Source organism: Xiphophorus hellerii, chromosome 8, assembly GCF_003331165.1.
Source record: "Xiphophorus hellerii strain 12219 chromosome 8, Xiphophorus_hellerii-4.1, whole genome shotgun sequence".
Classification (NCBI taxonomy): domain Eukaryota; kingdom Metazoa; phylum Chordata; class Actinopteri; order Cyprinodontiformes; family Poeciliidae; genus Xiphophorus; species Xiphophorus hellerii.
In genome coordinates, this window is record NC_045679.1 from 2,201,886 (window position 1) to 2,217,801 (window position 15,916).

The 15,916-nt window shown below is 39.2% G+C and overlaps 1 protein-coding gene and 1 long non-coding RNA gene across 5 annotated transcripts; one reads left to right on the forward strand and one right to left on the reverse strand.

Annotated features, from left to right (window-relative positions):
* Positions 1–4,606: 4,606 nt before the first annotated feature.
* LOC116724882 (uncharacterized) lies at positions 4,607–5,570 on the reverse strand. The gene is made up of 2 exons (XR_004340291.1): positions 5,457–5,570; positions 4,607–4,753 (listed from the first exon to the last, which is right to left on the reverse strand). It is a non-coding gene; the product is annotated as an uncharacterized LOC116724882 (long non-coding RNA).
* On the forward strand, positions 5,461–14,940 carry st8sia3 (ST8 alpha-N-acetyl-neuraminide alpha-2,8-sialyltransferase 3). 4 transcript variants are annotated; one of them, XM_032570656.1, is made up of 5 exons: positions 5,461–6,582; positions 8,511–8,540; positions 10,778–10,867; positions 11,612–12,169; positions 14,189–14,940. In XM_032570656.1, the coding sequence occupies exons 1-5, from the start codon at positions 6,326–6,328 to the stop codon at positions 14,469–14,471; spliced, it is 1,218 nt and encodes a 405-aa protein (XP_032426547.1). In that variant the 5' UTR covers positions 5,461–6,325; the 3' UTR covers positions 14,472–14,940. The 4 variants fall into 4 exon arrangements, with proteins under 4 accessions (XP_032426547.1, XP_032426549.1, XP_032426545.1 ...); XM_032570654.1 differs by having other exon boundaries at positions 5,682–6,582; positions 10,778–10,897; XM_032570658.1 differs by lacking the exon at positions 8,511–8,540.
* The last annotated feature ends 976 nt before the right edge of the window (positions 14,941–15,916 follow it).

Below are 15,916 nucleotides of genomic sequence, written 5' to 3' on the forward strand. Positions count from 1 at the left end.
GCTGCGCTGATTAGCTGATTTACAGGCTGACATGTGGTAGAAACATGCAGCCGTAAGCACTCAGTCCTCTAAAAGACGCCTTTAAAATGGCTGACGAGACGATTTTTACCTTCTGAACAGTTTAGAACAGGGAGGTTCAACGTGTGGACCGTGGGCCGTGTGCGGCCCCTCTGCTGGTTTTCCATGGCCCCTGACTTCAGCTCAAGAATATTACTAATCAATGTTGTTATTGGAATATTTAGTGAAAATATTGACATGTTTTACTGAAATCTACGATTATTTTTCTGGCTGAAGTTTGTGGAGGAAACTCAGAAAAATTAAAGGGACAGTTTTATATATTTTATAACAGAATTAATTAACTATGTTCTTTTAGTTGTTATAAATTGTTACATGCATCAAAGATGACCTGATTTAACACCTTCAAATTGAGCCTCTGTCTCTTTAAGAAGCTTCTGTTCTTTCTGAAGCTCTGCCTCCAGGAAGTCAACCCAACATGGCTCCTCTATTAACCCTTTAACGATGTTTATACCAGCGATACTCTGAGAATGAGCCCAGGTGTTTGCTAATTGCTGCTGGCTAGTCTGAAGGAGCTGAATGGGGGCGGAGCTGCGCCCTGAAGGCGGGGCTAAGTCCACCCAGGCGTTTTGTGCAGCTGAATGGTTGCCATGGAGATTAAGGGATTCTTCAAACATGCATGAAAAAAATCATTTATGTTTGTGATGAAGGAATATTATTTTAAAGACAGTTTTACATGATACTGCCCCTTTAAGGAGTTGCAATGGCGTAGTCAAAGTCCAAATCTTAAGATCTGATCATTTTCAGCTCTGATTAATAAAACCGTAGAACTGAAGCAGGATTTTCCTACGTCTTCAGATCCCTGTGAGGATTTTTCACACACAGTTGGTCCGTCTGTCCACATCGCGCCGTAAATATCGAACATTTTATTGACATCGATCAGCAGGTTTCCTCCTTCTGCTGCAGAAAGGATCAAACTGGAACGTCGGAACGGATTCCAGAGCTGGACGGCGGCGAGGCAGGAAGTAACGGAGTCGCCCTCCGTCTGGTTTCCGCCCGCCGGTTTCTGAACAAGTCAGGTTCCAACCTCCAACCCGCCTGCTTGTCAAACATCCCTGGAGCTGAAATCAATAGATCATCATCTCTACATATTACTGCCTACCAGCAGGGGGCGGCGAGGAAGACGAGGAGGAGGAGGAGGAGGAGGAAGAGAAGGAGGAAGAGGAGGAGGAGGGGGAGGAGGAGGAGGAGGAGGAGGAAGAGGAGGAGGAGGGGGAGGAGGAGGAGGAGTCTGGGTATGAAATCACAGCAAGAATGAGGAAGAAGAGGAGAGGAGAGAGAAACAAGTTACCATTTTATTCTATCTGTGTCCATCCATCCATCCATCCATCCATCCATCCATCCATCCATTAGCAAGTAGCAGTTAGCATTGTCTTTCTCATGCTGCACCATTTTCCCCTCGTATTTAGGAAGAAGAATTTTCTTCATGTTTCCGTTTAGCTAGCTAACGTTAGCAAGCAGCAATTAGCTTTTCTTTAAAAAAAACAACAGAAAATCTAAATTTTTACCCTGAACATGAATCAGAATAAAAACAGTTTTTGCTCCACATGTTTTGTGTCAAACCCATAAATCTCATTTCACATAAATGTTGCAGAGCTCAAAACTCATAAACTAAATTCCCAGAAATATTATTCTGCGTCCAGCTGTGAAGAAATCCCCTCATGAATGTTTCCAACATGGAACCAAAAGTTTCCTGCTGTTTCATCAGCGCTAAATAGATCAACCAGGAGCCATTGTCCAAAAACAAACAGTGATATCAACCACCAGTTAGACGCCGGGCACCCAGTGGCAAACTGGGAGTGTTTGTGTGAACTCCAGTCCAAACTGGGATCCACTTAAAATCCGAGTCAATGATCAACCAGCCCAGTCAGTGAGTGAAAAATATCGATTGTCATTTTTCAGATCATTTCCTCTGAAGATGATTAATAAATCTGTTCCTCAGCCGTCGTTCCGTCCGCAGTGCTAAACCTCCAGGTTCTTCAGTGGACCTGAATTCAGACTGACTTCTGAATGATTTAGAGAAGGATTTGATTGGATTAGGCCATTTATGACGGCTTTGTTTAGAAGGAGAGAAATGTTGAGTATGACCTGAAGAAAACCACTCCGAGTTTATTTCTTTAATTAGTCCTAAAGTTTTTTATTCTTCTCATCAATAATTACCACAAAAAGCTGTTAACACATTTAAAGTTTCTCTTCTCTATGTGTTAGGAAAGGAAAAAAGGCAAATAACCAACTTCTGAACACCTTTTAGACGTCAACAAGTAAAAGAAAAGTGACTAAAATATCTGGAAATATTTACTAGCGATCCAAAATATATCGGTATAAATATCAACTCCGGGCCTGGAGACCCGGTCGCCTGCAACCTTTAGATGTTTCTCTACTTCAACACACCTGAGTCAAATAATGAGGTCATCAGCAGGAGAACCTGACTGCACTTAGAGGAGATTCAGCTGTTGGATTCTAGTGTGTTGGACCAGAGAAACGTCTAAGAGTTGCAGGACGCCGGACCTCCAGGACCAGAACTGCCACCCCTGGTCTAGAAACTGGTGCTCTGCCACTAAAACCAGTGGAGATACCAACTCTCCCTAAAGCCCAAATCTAAAGTCAAAGCAAATGGTTTTCCTTTGCAGTTCAACTGCAGACCAATGAAAGGACCACAAGATCGTCTCCTGCAACTTTTAATGTTGGTGTCTTGATTGTTACACAGTTTATCAGTAGCTTTGGAACGGATGTTTCTCTGGACATTTGACTTGTCTGGTATCACATGGACTTGTATCATTCTGGGTCTTCCTCCGGTACCAGTGGTCTTCCTCCGGTAGCAGTGGTCTTCCTCCAGTACCAGTGGTCTTCCTCCGGTACCGGTGCTGGTACATCCTGGTTTAAACTGAACTGAAATTGTCTCTTGTGTTCATGTTTACCATCATTTCTCACTGATTGTGCAGAATTCACTCCAAACGTTTCCATATCCTCTAATTCTAGAGATTCAGACACATCAGTTTCTACTGGTTGTGATGGACACTAACTGGGCCCGGTTCCAGTTCTGCTGTTTCAGGTCCAGGTTCTGGTTAATACCAACATGTCCAGGTTCTGGATGTCAAACATCAGGACTCCATTTACATTCAACTGCTCCTGTCTCCATCTTTAGGGTAATTTAATGTTTAGCTAATCTGACTTGTTTTATAATTTACTATCAGCATCTTTGCTTTAACCTTTTGACCCTCGTTTCGAGTCCCTGGTCCAGAAATGCGTAGAATCCTGCAGGTCCTGCTATGAAATGATCTGAGCTCTGTCCCATTTCAGTTTGTCGTCACGGATCAGATCAATGGCGACTCGTGTCAGAACCGATCGATACTGTTTACAGTCGGACTCATGAGCGAAACCAGCAGCAGGTTCTGATTTCCGAGCCTCAGATAAATGAAGAACCGACAGACTTATAAACGGAGGATGTGAGGAAAATAATAAACCAACAATCAAACACCAGAAAATAAAACATCAAATAAACCCAGGATGTCTGTGGAACACGCTGGTTTCTGCTTCTGGTTTCAGAGACAAAAACGAATAATTTAGGTTTAAGAAAAAATATATTTAGCTTCAAGCTAAATATTTAATTAGCAAGTTAAATATTTAGTAGCTAAATATTAATTTCTAAACTAAATTAGGTGGCAGGCTAAATATTTAAAACTCAATATCTAATTATTTAGCTCCAAAATATATATTTAAGCTAATTACAGCTACATGTACAGCTAGCTTATAGCACTAAATATGATCTATTTCACATCTAACTAAATCTTTAGTTACCTTGGAGCTAATATTCAAAAGTACTAGTTGCATAACAGATTTTCACTTAACTAGTTTTTACAATCAGTGTTAAGGAATTTTTTGATTAAAAAAAAGCTCCTATATTTTGCTGAAAAGTTACTTTTAAGTTAGTTTTGTCTTTAAGCGTACTAAAAATACTCTGTAATATTTTGTGTTTTTGCAGTTTGGAAAGTTACATTTTAATTTGAGTGAAAATGTGTTTTCATATTCAGAAATGACCAACCTGAATATAAACATCAACTTTGAGATTTCCTCCACTCGTTAGTTTTAGTTTCTGTCTCTAATTCAGCTTTTGAAGCTGCAGACGGACAGAAAGCTGCTAAAAATAACTCCGTCTGGGTCCGGCAGGTATTTATTATCTGGTTTTAACGAAGCTGCGGCCGAATGTTCAAGGTCAGGCTGAGGAATCCAGCGTCGGCGTCTCGTGATTCATCATGGCCGCCTCCGAATTGAGGCTGGAGATGAGCTGAGTGGAAACGGGCAGGATGTGGTGCTTCGTTATGTCCACTGCAGTGATGGAGGACGGCGCTGCCTGTACATCACTCACACTGCAGACAGCCATGTGTGTGTGTGTGTGTGTGTGTGTGCGTGTTTTCCCATCAGCCTGTCTCATTTATTCTCTTTATCCCAGTTTGGCTCCCAGGATAAAGGCAACAGTTACTTCCTGAGTTTCATCTCCAGGCGCCAGAGTGAAGGGAAATGATGCGTCTGCTCAGTTTGTTCTGAACTTTTATTATTCACCAAACGAAGAGGAAAAACTGAGTGAAAGTTTAACGACACGATTCTCACTTCCCAGGGAATTATGGGAAAATATCCAGGTGATCAACTTCACAGGTTGACCGGTCAGCGTCAGGCTCAGCTGGAAAATCAAAAACAGCAAAAATTTGGTTTATTTTATCTGCATAAAATCAAATATTTAATTAGAAAACTATATATTTAGTTTAACAAACTAAATATTCTGCTTGAAATACATGTTTAGGTTGCTATCGAAATATTTATTTAGTTTGAAGCTCGTTTAGTTAGTTAAACGTTTAGCTTGCAAGTTAAATATTTATATTACAAACATAATATTTAGTTAGCAAGCTTAAGATTTGACTCAAACAAATTAGTGTTGAGCTAAATATTTAGTTTGTATCCAAATATTTAGCTTGCTAACTAAATATTTAGTTAGTAAGCTAAATAATTAGCTAGCTAGCTGATGAGCTTAATTAGCTAGCGAACACATCAGCTTGCTAGCTAAGTATTTTGATTGAAGCTAAATACTTAGCCTGCTAACCACGTATTTGGTCAGCAAACTAAATATTTACAATACTAGATAAATGTTTAGATTGAAGCTAAATAATTTGTCTGCTAACTAAATATTTAGTTAGCAGGCTAAATATAAAACTTGCTAGCTAAATATTTAGTTAGCAGGCTAAATATTAAACTTGCTAGCTAAATATTTAGTTAACAAGCTAAATATAAAACTTGCTAGCTAAATATTTGGCTTCCTAAGTTAACAGGAAGCTAAATATTCAGCATCATTTCTAAATATTTAACTTGCTAACTGATTATTATCTGACATTGAGGTCTTGCTGATTCCAGCTGCAGAGCACGGTGGTGGAGAGGTGATGATGAGGGGAAACATTCTGGGGTCAAATGAGGTCACCAGTCTCATTTGCTTCTCAATGTCCTTCCAGGTTCATCTGCTGTAAAAATGAACAATTAATCACAAGCAGGTGAAATAAATGTAGAAAATCCCTTATATAAACTAAATAAACGGAACCATGTTTTAAGGTTTTAATGAAGCTACGTGAATCTCTTCTGGCGCTGCTGCCTGTTTCTGCTGCGTTCAGGTGGATCGGAGTTATTTTTCGGTCTCTGGAGACATTTGTCTGACTGCGCGGCGGGACGCTGTCCTTTCTCTCCCGGAGCTTCGCCTCGGATGTTGCTGCCGCTGCTGCTTGTTTATCTGATTACAGCCTTACAGGAGCTGCTTTCTCCTTAAAGCGACACCAGTTTAATTAATCAGCCTGAACCAGCAGCAGCAGCAGGAGGAGGAGTAGGAGGAGGAGGAGGAGTAGGAGGAGGAGGAGGAGGAGGAGGAGGAGGAGGAGGAGGAAGGAGACCGAGGCGGAGGATGCAGATGAAGAGCAGCATCCATCTTCTCGCTGCCTCCCTGATCTCGGCGCCTTGCAGGAGGATTATGAATCCGATCTGAGCCGCCATGGATGCGGGGAAACCCTCCAGCTTCTGCTCGGATTTCCACCCTGCAGGAGGAGCGGGCCGTGAACGCGTCACGCATTCAGGTAGTCGGTGAAGCTGCGGAGTGTCCAGCGCGGCCTCAGTGAGGTAACACCACCCGGAACCCTTCCTCCCTCCACCCCCACATGGACCTCTGACAAACGCCCTTAGCTCCGCCGCAGACGCGGTGCGCAGATGCGGCGCGCCGATGCGACGCGCCTGGTTGTCCGCGCTGCGCGTCGCGCTGCGGCCGCTCGCTGAGGCTCTGGTCCGGGACGGCGGCTGCCCGCGGCGCGGCAGGATGGTGCGCATCGCCAGCGCGCTGGGGCTCATCATCTTCAGCGTGGCGCTGCTCATCCTGTCGCTCATCAGCTACGTGTCCATCAAGAAGGACTTCCTGCCCGGATCCCCGCGGTACGGACCCAACGGAGGCCCCAGGATGTACATGTTCCACACGGGGTTCCGGTGAGTCCAGAGGAGGTTCTGATGAGGCCTGCTCTGTTTTCATTGGCTGCTCTGAAAATAAAACCTGACTCATCATTTCACAGATCCTCAGTCTTAAATCATCCTTCACTTCCAAAGCCTCAAATATAAACATATTTTTCACCTGACAGCCAGGTAGACTCGCACAGGTGTGATATTAAACTATAGCAAGTTTAATATTTACTGATAAATATTTAGCTTTAAAAATACATTTAGCTAACAAGCTACTATGGCTTCAATCTAAATATTTACATACCAATTTCAAAATGTAGCACTAAAGCTATAGTTAGCTAAAAACAACAACAGTTAGTAAGTTAGCTAACTATTTAGCAAGCTAAATATGTAGCTTCAATCTAAATATTTACATACCAATTTCAAAATGTAGTACTAAAGCTATAGTTAGCTAAAAACAAAAACAGTTAGTAAGTTAGCTAACTATTTAGCAAGCTAAATATGTAGCTTAAATATAAATATTTAGCTAGCAAGTTCAGTAGTTAGTGAGAAAGCTAAACGTTTAACTTAAAACAAAACAGTTATCTAGTTAGCTAACCACTTAGCAAGTTAAACATGAAGCTTTAATTACAACATAGTTAGCAAGTTTAACATTTAGTTTAAAACAAATATGTAGTTAGAGCTAACTATTAGCTTGTTAACTAAATATGTAGTTTGCAACCTAGATAGCTTTGTTTTAAGTAAATTATGTTGCTCTCTATCTGAATACTGAACTGGCTAGCTACATGTTTAGTTTGAAAACAAAGCATTTGTTTAAAGCTAATAATTACTGTTTACAGAAGTAAAACTGAACACTGATGATTTCAAAGTAGCGTTAGCTTCTGCTAATGTTATGTTTTTTAGATGTTTATCTGTTAGTGACAGTTTCATGGGCCTGGAACTGAGATATGCCCACAGTACAGCGGAACCTCGTCTGTTTTTCATAGAGCATATCTAAAATATTGAAAATAAAATTCAAAGAAGACAGGAAGAAGTGAGGGATGCTTTAAAACTTCTGCTCAGAACTGAGCATCAGTGTTTTGGTGTTGTTGACTTTCCTCTGCAGCTTTTACTGAAACCTCTGGGGAGAATATGAACGTTTGCACGGTGCTGTACCAAACTCGTGTAACGGTCCGAGTCGGTTCCTCTGAAACTAGAGTGGGTCTGTCCTAGTGTCAGGGTGCGAGACAGGTGGGTCATTAGCGTAGCAGAGGTTCTGTTTGGATGCACTACACTACATGCTAGAGTTAGCATGTCAAGTTTCAAATGTTACTACTGAGGAACTTTATGTTTACATTATTAGAATGAGGCAAAATCCGCTAATATGCTAATAGCAGAGCTAATTTTTTGATTAATGCTTTGAGATTTTTGCTAACTTTGAAAACAATTTAATGCATTTATCCTTAGCATTAGTTTCATGTTTAGCATTAACTTCCACTAAATACCACTTTGGTATAGCGAGTTAGCATTGACTTTCCCTAAATATGTTGGAGTGGCACTTTAGCAACATATTTTTTCTTGATAGATTTATAAAATCAATAAAAGGTAAAACATCCTAGGATTAAATACTTTTATACACTTTATGTTCGTATCTAATGGATTTTCTCATCACTGGTTGTTTTAGACCTTTGACCTTTTTAGCTAGTTTGAAATCTCTTTTCTATTACTCAGATTAGCAACTCTATATTTAAATTACAGCACTGTGCAAAACATCTTAATTTCTTTACATTTATTAATATTATTATTTATTATTTTAGTTTCCAGGCTTTATAAAGAACCAGGCCGGTTAAATCAAGCAGTTTTTTTATTTTATATTTACATGCTGAGCTCTGATGTGATTTTAGAGCCACTGGTGTCGGTTTAAAGCTGAGAAGTCAGATGTTTTTGTATTGTTGTTGTTTTTTACATCTCTGCTGCAGCGAGAGGCCACCTCGTAAACCCGACCTGAGGTGAATACAGAGCGATGTTTTCTACCCGTCTGCCTCCTCTGACTACAACCAGCAGCTTTTGCTTCATCTCCGTTTGGCTGAAAAACAAACCAAAATGAATAAATCTGCAGCCGACTGCAACAACTTTGTTTCACAGATGAGACAAAGCAAAGTTGAGCCAAAGACGCTGACTTTGCCTTGGCAACGTTTAGTCTGGTGGTGTTGACTTTGGAACAGCATCAATGGAAAGAGATTGAAAATATACTTTTTAATGGAAAAAAGTTGGTTAGTAAAAGAAAATGCAAAAAATGCACTTTTATAAACCTTTGACATTAAATACAAAAACAATTTCCTTGCGTTTGAGCGATGAATTCATATTTTTTAGTATCTCATGCTGTTTCTGATTCAGCACTGCTTCTTTCTGCCTGAAATAATCTGTTTGCCAACATGAATGAGCCGGTAACTGAAGACACTTTTAACTTCCTGTTTCTCTAATTTCACGTGATTATTTTTCATACTGTAATAAAAGATCCAGATTTGTTTTTTGGAATTATTAAACAGAGTTTAACTTTTTAAAATGTGTGTTAGCATAGCTATTATAGCAGTTTTAAACTATTTTTTAAAAACCTTTTCCAATGCATATAAGGATGCTAACATGCTTATGCTAACTGACTGCGCTTAAGAAAAAGGCGGGAAAACACAAACATAGTTTCTTACATGTTAGCATTATAGTTTGTTGGTAAATTTTCTATTTACCATAAAAATATAATCGAAATACAGTTTATAATTCAGACTTTTACAGATGTTTTATTTTACAAAGCTAGAGTTGCTTTTTCAAAGAAACTTATCTGAAAAAAGTTGGTGAAAAAGGCGAGAAAACGGCAAAGCTAGCTAACGTAGCATTTCTAGTTTTTTATTGTTTATAATCAGTTAAATGTGTCAAATCTTAGAACAATATAAAAACTATTTTATTATATTTTAAACATTTATATTTTAAGCAAATCACTTTATTGATGAAAAATCTTCATTAGAAATCTATAAAAAATAAATATTACACAAGTTACTAATTCAATAAGTAGAGATTTGACTGAAGGAGAATTTATTTTTACTTTCTTTTACTACAAAAACTGTTCATCTTAACAAGTGAATTTAAAATATTTCAAGATGTTGGAAAAACATTTAAAGTTTTTAAAAAATGATCAAATTCAGTAAAAACTGAAAAACATAATATTTTATAAAACATTTGGATTCTGCTAACAACTTGTTAAGATGGGCAACGTTGCTGCAACTTTCTGGCTTTCTTACTAACTTCTAAGCACAACTTTGAAGTTATTTGCGCTTTGAATAAATAAGAATATTTCAGATACAGAAAAGAGCCTGAGTCTGCATTTACACTGAGCCGACAGCGTAAATGAAAATGATTTTAATGCATCTGGTTTTCTGAAGGAACACAAAGATTTTGTTGCTGCAGCTTTTAGAAGCAATTTAGCTCCAATATTCTGATAACCAACAAATAAATAACATTTTTATGTCTAATTCTGTCAAAATTCATCTTATTATGATAGTTTAATCCAGATGTCAATGTGCTTCTGGCCCTTTAAGAGATATAAGCAGGTAATCAGACAGGTTTTACTGAGTTACACTGCAAAAACACAAATTTTACCAAACATTTTTGTCTAGTTTCTAGTGCAAATAAGACAAAATTAAATTAAAAGTCACTTTTTAGCAAAGTAAAAAGTTACTCTTAAGTTGGTTTTGCGTTATTTCAAGTGGGCTGAGATATTTGCTTAAAAACTAGACACAAACACCAGGTAAGATTTTGTGTTTTTACAGTGTAAAGGTTAATTGGAACAGGAGAAATATTTTATAATCCATGTTTGAAATTAATCCCCCTGCATTTGACTGTTTATTAAATCAAACAGTTGTTTGCCTTTGACAGCGAAATATACATTTTTCAAAAAATAAATAAAATAAAATATTGAGTTATTTGTTGAAGAAACATTTTAAAAAATTGTTTTGACAAATTTTTCTTTAAATTAAAATTCCATGATTGGTTTAAATTCTAAACCTGTCTGATTATTGCTTAAATTTGTCTCAATTTGAAGCAACTATCTTTATAAAACATTCAGAAACTTTGAGTTTTTTTACATCTCCGATGCGTCTGCATGCAGAAAAGCTAAACTGCTTCTGAAAACACGAACCGACTGAAACTCCTGATGCAGGAAAACCCAGTTAATCCTCTGCTCTGCTCTGTGCAGCTCCCAGCTGGCCATGAAGTACCTGGATCCAGACTTCGTTCCTCTGTCCAACGCTCTGACCGAGGATCTGCAGAACGCCTCTAAATGGAGGTACAACAGCACAGCTTTCACACAGCTGAGGTACGACAGCCGACAGCCTGACAGGCTTTTAGCACTGAGGCGCAGCAGGTTGTAAAAACGGCCACAGGATGTGGAGTAAACAGCAGCTGAAGCGTCACAGTGGCAGAAAATTACCCAAAGTTACAGAAAACTGGGAAGTTTTAGAAAAAGATGTGGAAATATTTTATTAAACATGTTTATTTAAAGCTGCAGTGTGTAACTTTTATAAAAAATGTTTTTTTACTTATTTATTGAGACAGATAATCTGTGAAAAAATGTAGCTCCTCTGCCTTCTCCCAGTGCTAACTAAAAACAACCAATCAGAGCCAGGAGGCGGGGCTTAGCGCTGTCAATCATGTCCCATCAGTACAGCATGTTGTGAATGCTAAAGCTAATCAGCATGGCAATGAATGACAGCAGATAAATGGTTTTTCTGTAATGGTGAGTTGGTTTTTCATCATTACCATATTTAACAGCACGTTTACAAGGTTGATTGACAGCGCAAAGACCCGCCTCCTGTCTCTGATTGGTTGTTTTTGGTGCATTTCTTTAGACGGCAATCGGAGGAAATTCATTTTTTCACAGATTATCTGACTCATATTGTACTTTCACAACATGGTGACAGTTTTAATTAATATATGAAACTGTATTTTTAAGTGAGTTTTGTTGTGATTTACTTTATATAAAATAATCAGACTTTTCCAGGAGCTTCCATTAAAAGTCTCTGTCTTGCAGGACGGAGATTTCTCAACACATCGACATCCCCCGTAACTTCACGTTGACCCGGGACTCCGTCAGAGTCGGCCAGCTGATGCACTTTGACTATTCCAGCCATAAATATGTCTACTCCATCGGCGAGAACTTCCGGTCGCTGCTGCCGGAGGTTTCGCCCGTCCTCAACAAGCGCTACAACGTCTGCGCCGTCATCGGGAACAGCGGCATCCTCACCGGCTCGCGCTGCGGGGCCCAGATAGAACAATACGACTTTGTCCTCCGATGCAACTTCGCGCCAACGGAGATTTTTAAGAAGGACGTTGGTCGTCGGACCAACATGACGACCTTTAACCCCAGCATCCTGGAGAAATACTACAATAATCTGCTGACTGTGCAGGACAGGAACAACTTTTTCCTGAGCCTGAAGAAGCTGGACCGAGCCATCCTGTGGATCCCAGCGTTTTTCTTCCACACTTCGGCCACGGTGACCAGGACGCTGGTGGACTTCTTTGTGGAACATCGAGGCCAGCTGAAGGTCCAGTTGGCCTGGCCTGGAAACATCATGCAGCACATCAACAAGTAAGACACATTTTATTAGAGAAAACTTGGCTTTTAAATGCAGTGCTGAGCAAACTTTAGATAATCTGCTAATAACAGAGCTCATTTTTAGCTTTAGCTAACTTTGAAAATGTTTTCTGGATAGATTTAGATTTTCTTACCAAGCTGTAGATGTTTAACAAACTTTAATATTCAGACGAAAATTACAAGTACACTGATAAACAAAAACAGCTAAATATTGATTTATTGGTAGAGGGGGGCACATTTCTGCTAAAGCGCTAGTAATGGAGCTACATTTTATTCAGGACTTTATCTAACTTTGAAAACATTTTACACACTTAGCTTCCAATAATTAATTTTTATGGATAAACTCCAAATCTGTAATTTCCACGGCTGTTTTGTAAACTTTCAGGGGATTAAAGTTTGAAGTTTAACTAGTTTAAACACCATGTTGGTGCTGCGCCTTAACGTTCACAAAATATCCTTTGGTTAGCGCTTTAGCTTTAGCTTTAGCGTTAGCGTTAGCGGAACTAATTTTTACAATTTGCACTTTAGGGTTAGTGAAACTAACTTTTTAGTTAGCGGTGCCCACTACTGGAGAAGCTGCCACCAGCAGAAATAATTATTCATGTTTTTTAAAGTATAAAATATTTTAATGTATATCTTATCTTAATATCTTAATCACTTCCAAAAGTTTTAATGCTGCTTCTACTTGTCCATGTTTTGTGACATTCCAATTATAAACATCAGCTGATTTTATTGGGATTTTATGTGACAGACCAACACAAAGCAGCGCAGAACTTTGACACTGAAGGAAAGTTATTAAGATTTGTTTAAAAAAATAAAAATCTGAAAAATGTGGAGGATATATAAAGTATTCCTGAGTGAACACTTTGCAGACATTTTGGTTAGTTTTTGTTTCCTAAACACGTCACTGGCTGAAGAACATCTGACACATCAACTTTGAACTGATTCTCACTTAGTTTTAGGTCTGGACTTTGTCTAGGCCACTCCATTTCATCTATAGTTGTATGTCATTGATATTCAGATGATGTATTGAGCAGTTTTGCCAGGTGCATGAAGCCTCCAGATTGTGAAATAAAACCATCATTTTGTCTCACTATGGCGCCCAGATCCTGTTTTTAGTGGCTTCCAGAAGCTAACATGTTGTAGCTTCGCTTTATGTTTACAGCAGAGAGGAGCTTTAGCCTGCAAAGCCGGATTATGAGGAAGCGGCTATTTAACGAAGGGAATGAAAGGCGGCTGTAACTGTGGAGGGGGATTTAAGTCCGGCGCTTAATGGTGTCTCAGATAAGTAGGCAGCTTGTAACAGTAACCTAATCTTTAGCAATCCCATTAAATCTACCTGCAGAGGGAGAATTACCACTTTCTGCAGCTCCAGGACTCCTGGACGCTTTTGTCCGGGACGGCGTGGCGAGTCTCCCCCTCTGAGAAGCTGAATCAGGAAAAGAGGAGATTTTATTTTACTCTTTCTCACTTTGTTAATCAGTGGTGGTTCTTACAGGGTGGGTCTGGGTAAGCCCCGCCTTCTGCCAGCCACCAACCAATCAAAATGAAGGAAATCCATAAACTAAACTCCAATAGCTAAGATAAGATAAATGATGAATTCACACCAGCCTCGTTTAGTTTGTTTTAATCCAACTCCAGTCCGTTTACTGTCAAAATCATTTTAATTTTAGGCCATATCAAGTTCATGAATGTTCTTAAAGGGCCGGTAGCACCAGAATATATTGATAAAACTGCTTCTCTAAATGTTAAAATATAAATACACATGAGATGGGAAAACGTCTTGTTATAAGTTAAATAATCTGGCAGGGAAACCAGAATATTTTCATAAATATTAAGGAATTATTGATTTAAAACAAGCTCCTATTTCTTGCTGAAACAATTGTTGACTGTATTCTATGACTTTGTGTTTTTATGATGTAAAGCTCTTTGAACCGCCTTGTTGCTGAAATGTGTTACACAAACCAACTTGATTGATTGAAATAGATATTTTTGCTGTTCTTTTCTCTGCAGCTACTGGAAAACCAAGCATTTGTCTCCGAAGCGCCTGAGCACGGGGATCCTGATGTACACGCTGGCGTCCTCCATGTGCGACCAGATCCACCTGTACGGGTTCTGGCCCTTCGGCTGGGACCCCAACACCGGGAAGGAGCTGCCGTACCATTACTACGACAAGAAGGGCACCAAGTTCACCACCAAGTGGCAGGAGTCCCACCAGCTGCCGGCCGAGTTCAAGCTGCTCTACAAGATGCACACCGAGGGTCTGCTGAAGCTCAGCCTGTCGCACTGCGCTTAGCGGCTGGATTCAGACCGCTGACCAGCACCGCTAACGGCCAAACTACGGCCAAACTACAACATGGAGTCATTCAGAGTGAAAGCAGAATCAGGACATAAGTGACCTGAGTGAAGCCGGCCCCCAAACCTGCTTCAAAGCTAATAGAATTAGCATCTAAGGTTTGTGCCGCGTTTTTGCTGCCAGCATTTTAAAAACATTAATTGAAAAGTTTTCAGAGGCTAACCGGCCTTCTACGTCCAAATTGGTGTCAAACATTTGTGCTGCAGAAATTTTTGTTTGTGCTGCTTTTGCTTTAAACACACTAATAAAAGTTCAAAGGTCAACCAGCTCAAACACTTTACTCAAATTTAACAAAATTTGTGTTAACATTTGTACTTGATTTGTGCTGCAATTTTTTGTGCTGCTTTTGCTGGAAAATAGTAATAAAAGTTTAAACACATGATCCAAATAAACCGAAATTGATGTCAAATGTTTGTGCTTCGTTTGTGCCGCAAAGACTTTTATTTGTGCTGCTTTCATTTGAAAGACATTAATAAAAATGTTTCCAGAGGTCAACCAAACAAAATTGGTGTCCATCAACTCTGCTGTGTTTGTGCTGCAAAAAGTTTATTTGTGCTGCTTTTGCTTTGAAGATCTTCATCAAAGTTTAAAGGTCAAAAGGTCAACCATTGACATTGATTCTGTAAATTGAGGGATGTTTGAACTCTGGAAACTTTATTATTTATGTTTTTAAAATGATAGCAGCACAAATGACAATCTTTGCTGCACAAACACTTAACACCAACTTTGTTTTCTTTGGGTAATGTTGGAGTGCTGGTTGACCTTCTGACCTTTAAACTTTCCTCAATATATTTAAAGCCATAGCTACAGTATTGAAATTTTCTGCAGCACAAACGCAGCAGAGTTGATTGACACCAATGTTGTTTGATTTCGTAAACGATTTGGAGCTGGTTGATGACCTCTGGAAGCATTTATTAATATCTTTAACATGATAGCGGCACAAAGGCAAATTTCTGCTGCACAAACGTAGCGCAAACTGACACCAATTTGTTAGATTTGAAGAAGGTGGGCTGCCAGCTTCACTCAGGTGAGAAAATGGCTGCAGCTCTTGGGAAGAATCTGACCTGCAAACGGCAACAATCCGATACGCTGAAACTTTTGTTTTCTAACGTTTAAAACGAAACATTAATCAAGCTGTTTTCTGTTTTCTGCGTTTTTGTTGGTTTTATTTGCTATATTTAAAAACTGAAAGTACATTTCCAACTTTTGACCATCTCGATATTATTTTGAGGTGTGCAGAAAACATTTGTGGACTCGGTTAAAAAAGTCAGGGTTCTAAAGCTTAGCAACAAAATGAGGAACCATTCAGTAAACTGGAAACAGACGTGGAGTTAAAATGGGAAACAAAGCAACTTAAAGCCAGAAGCGTTACTGTAAAGATAAAA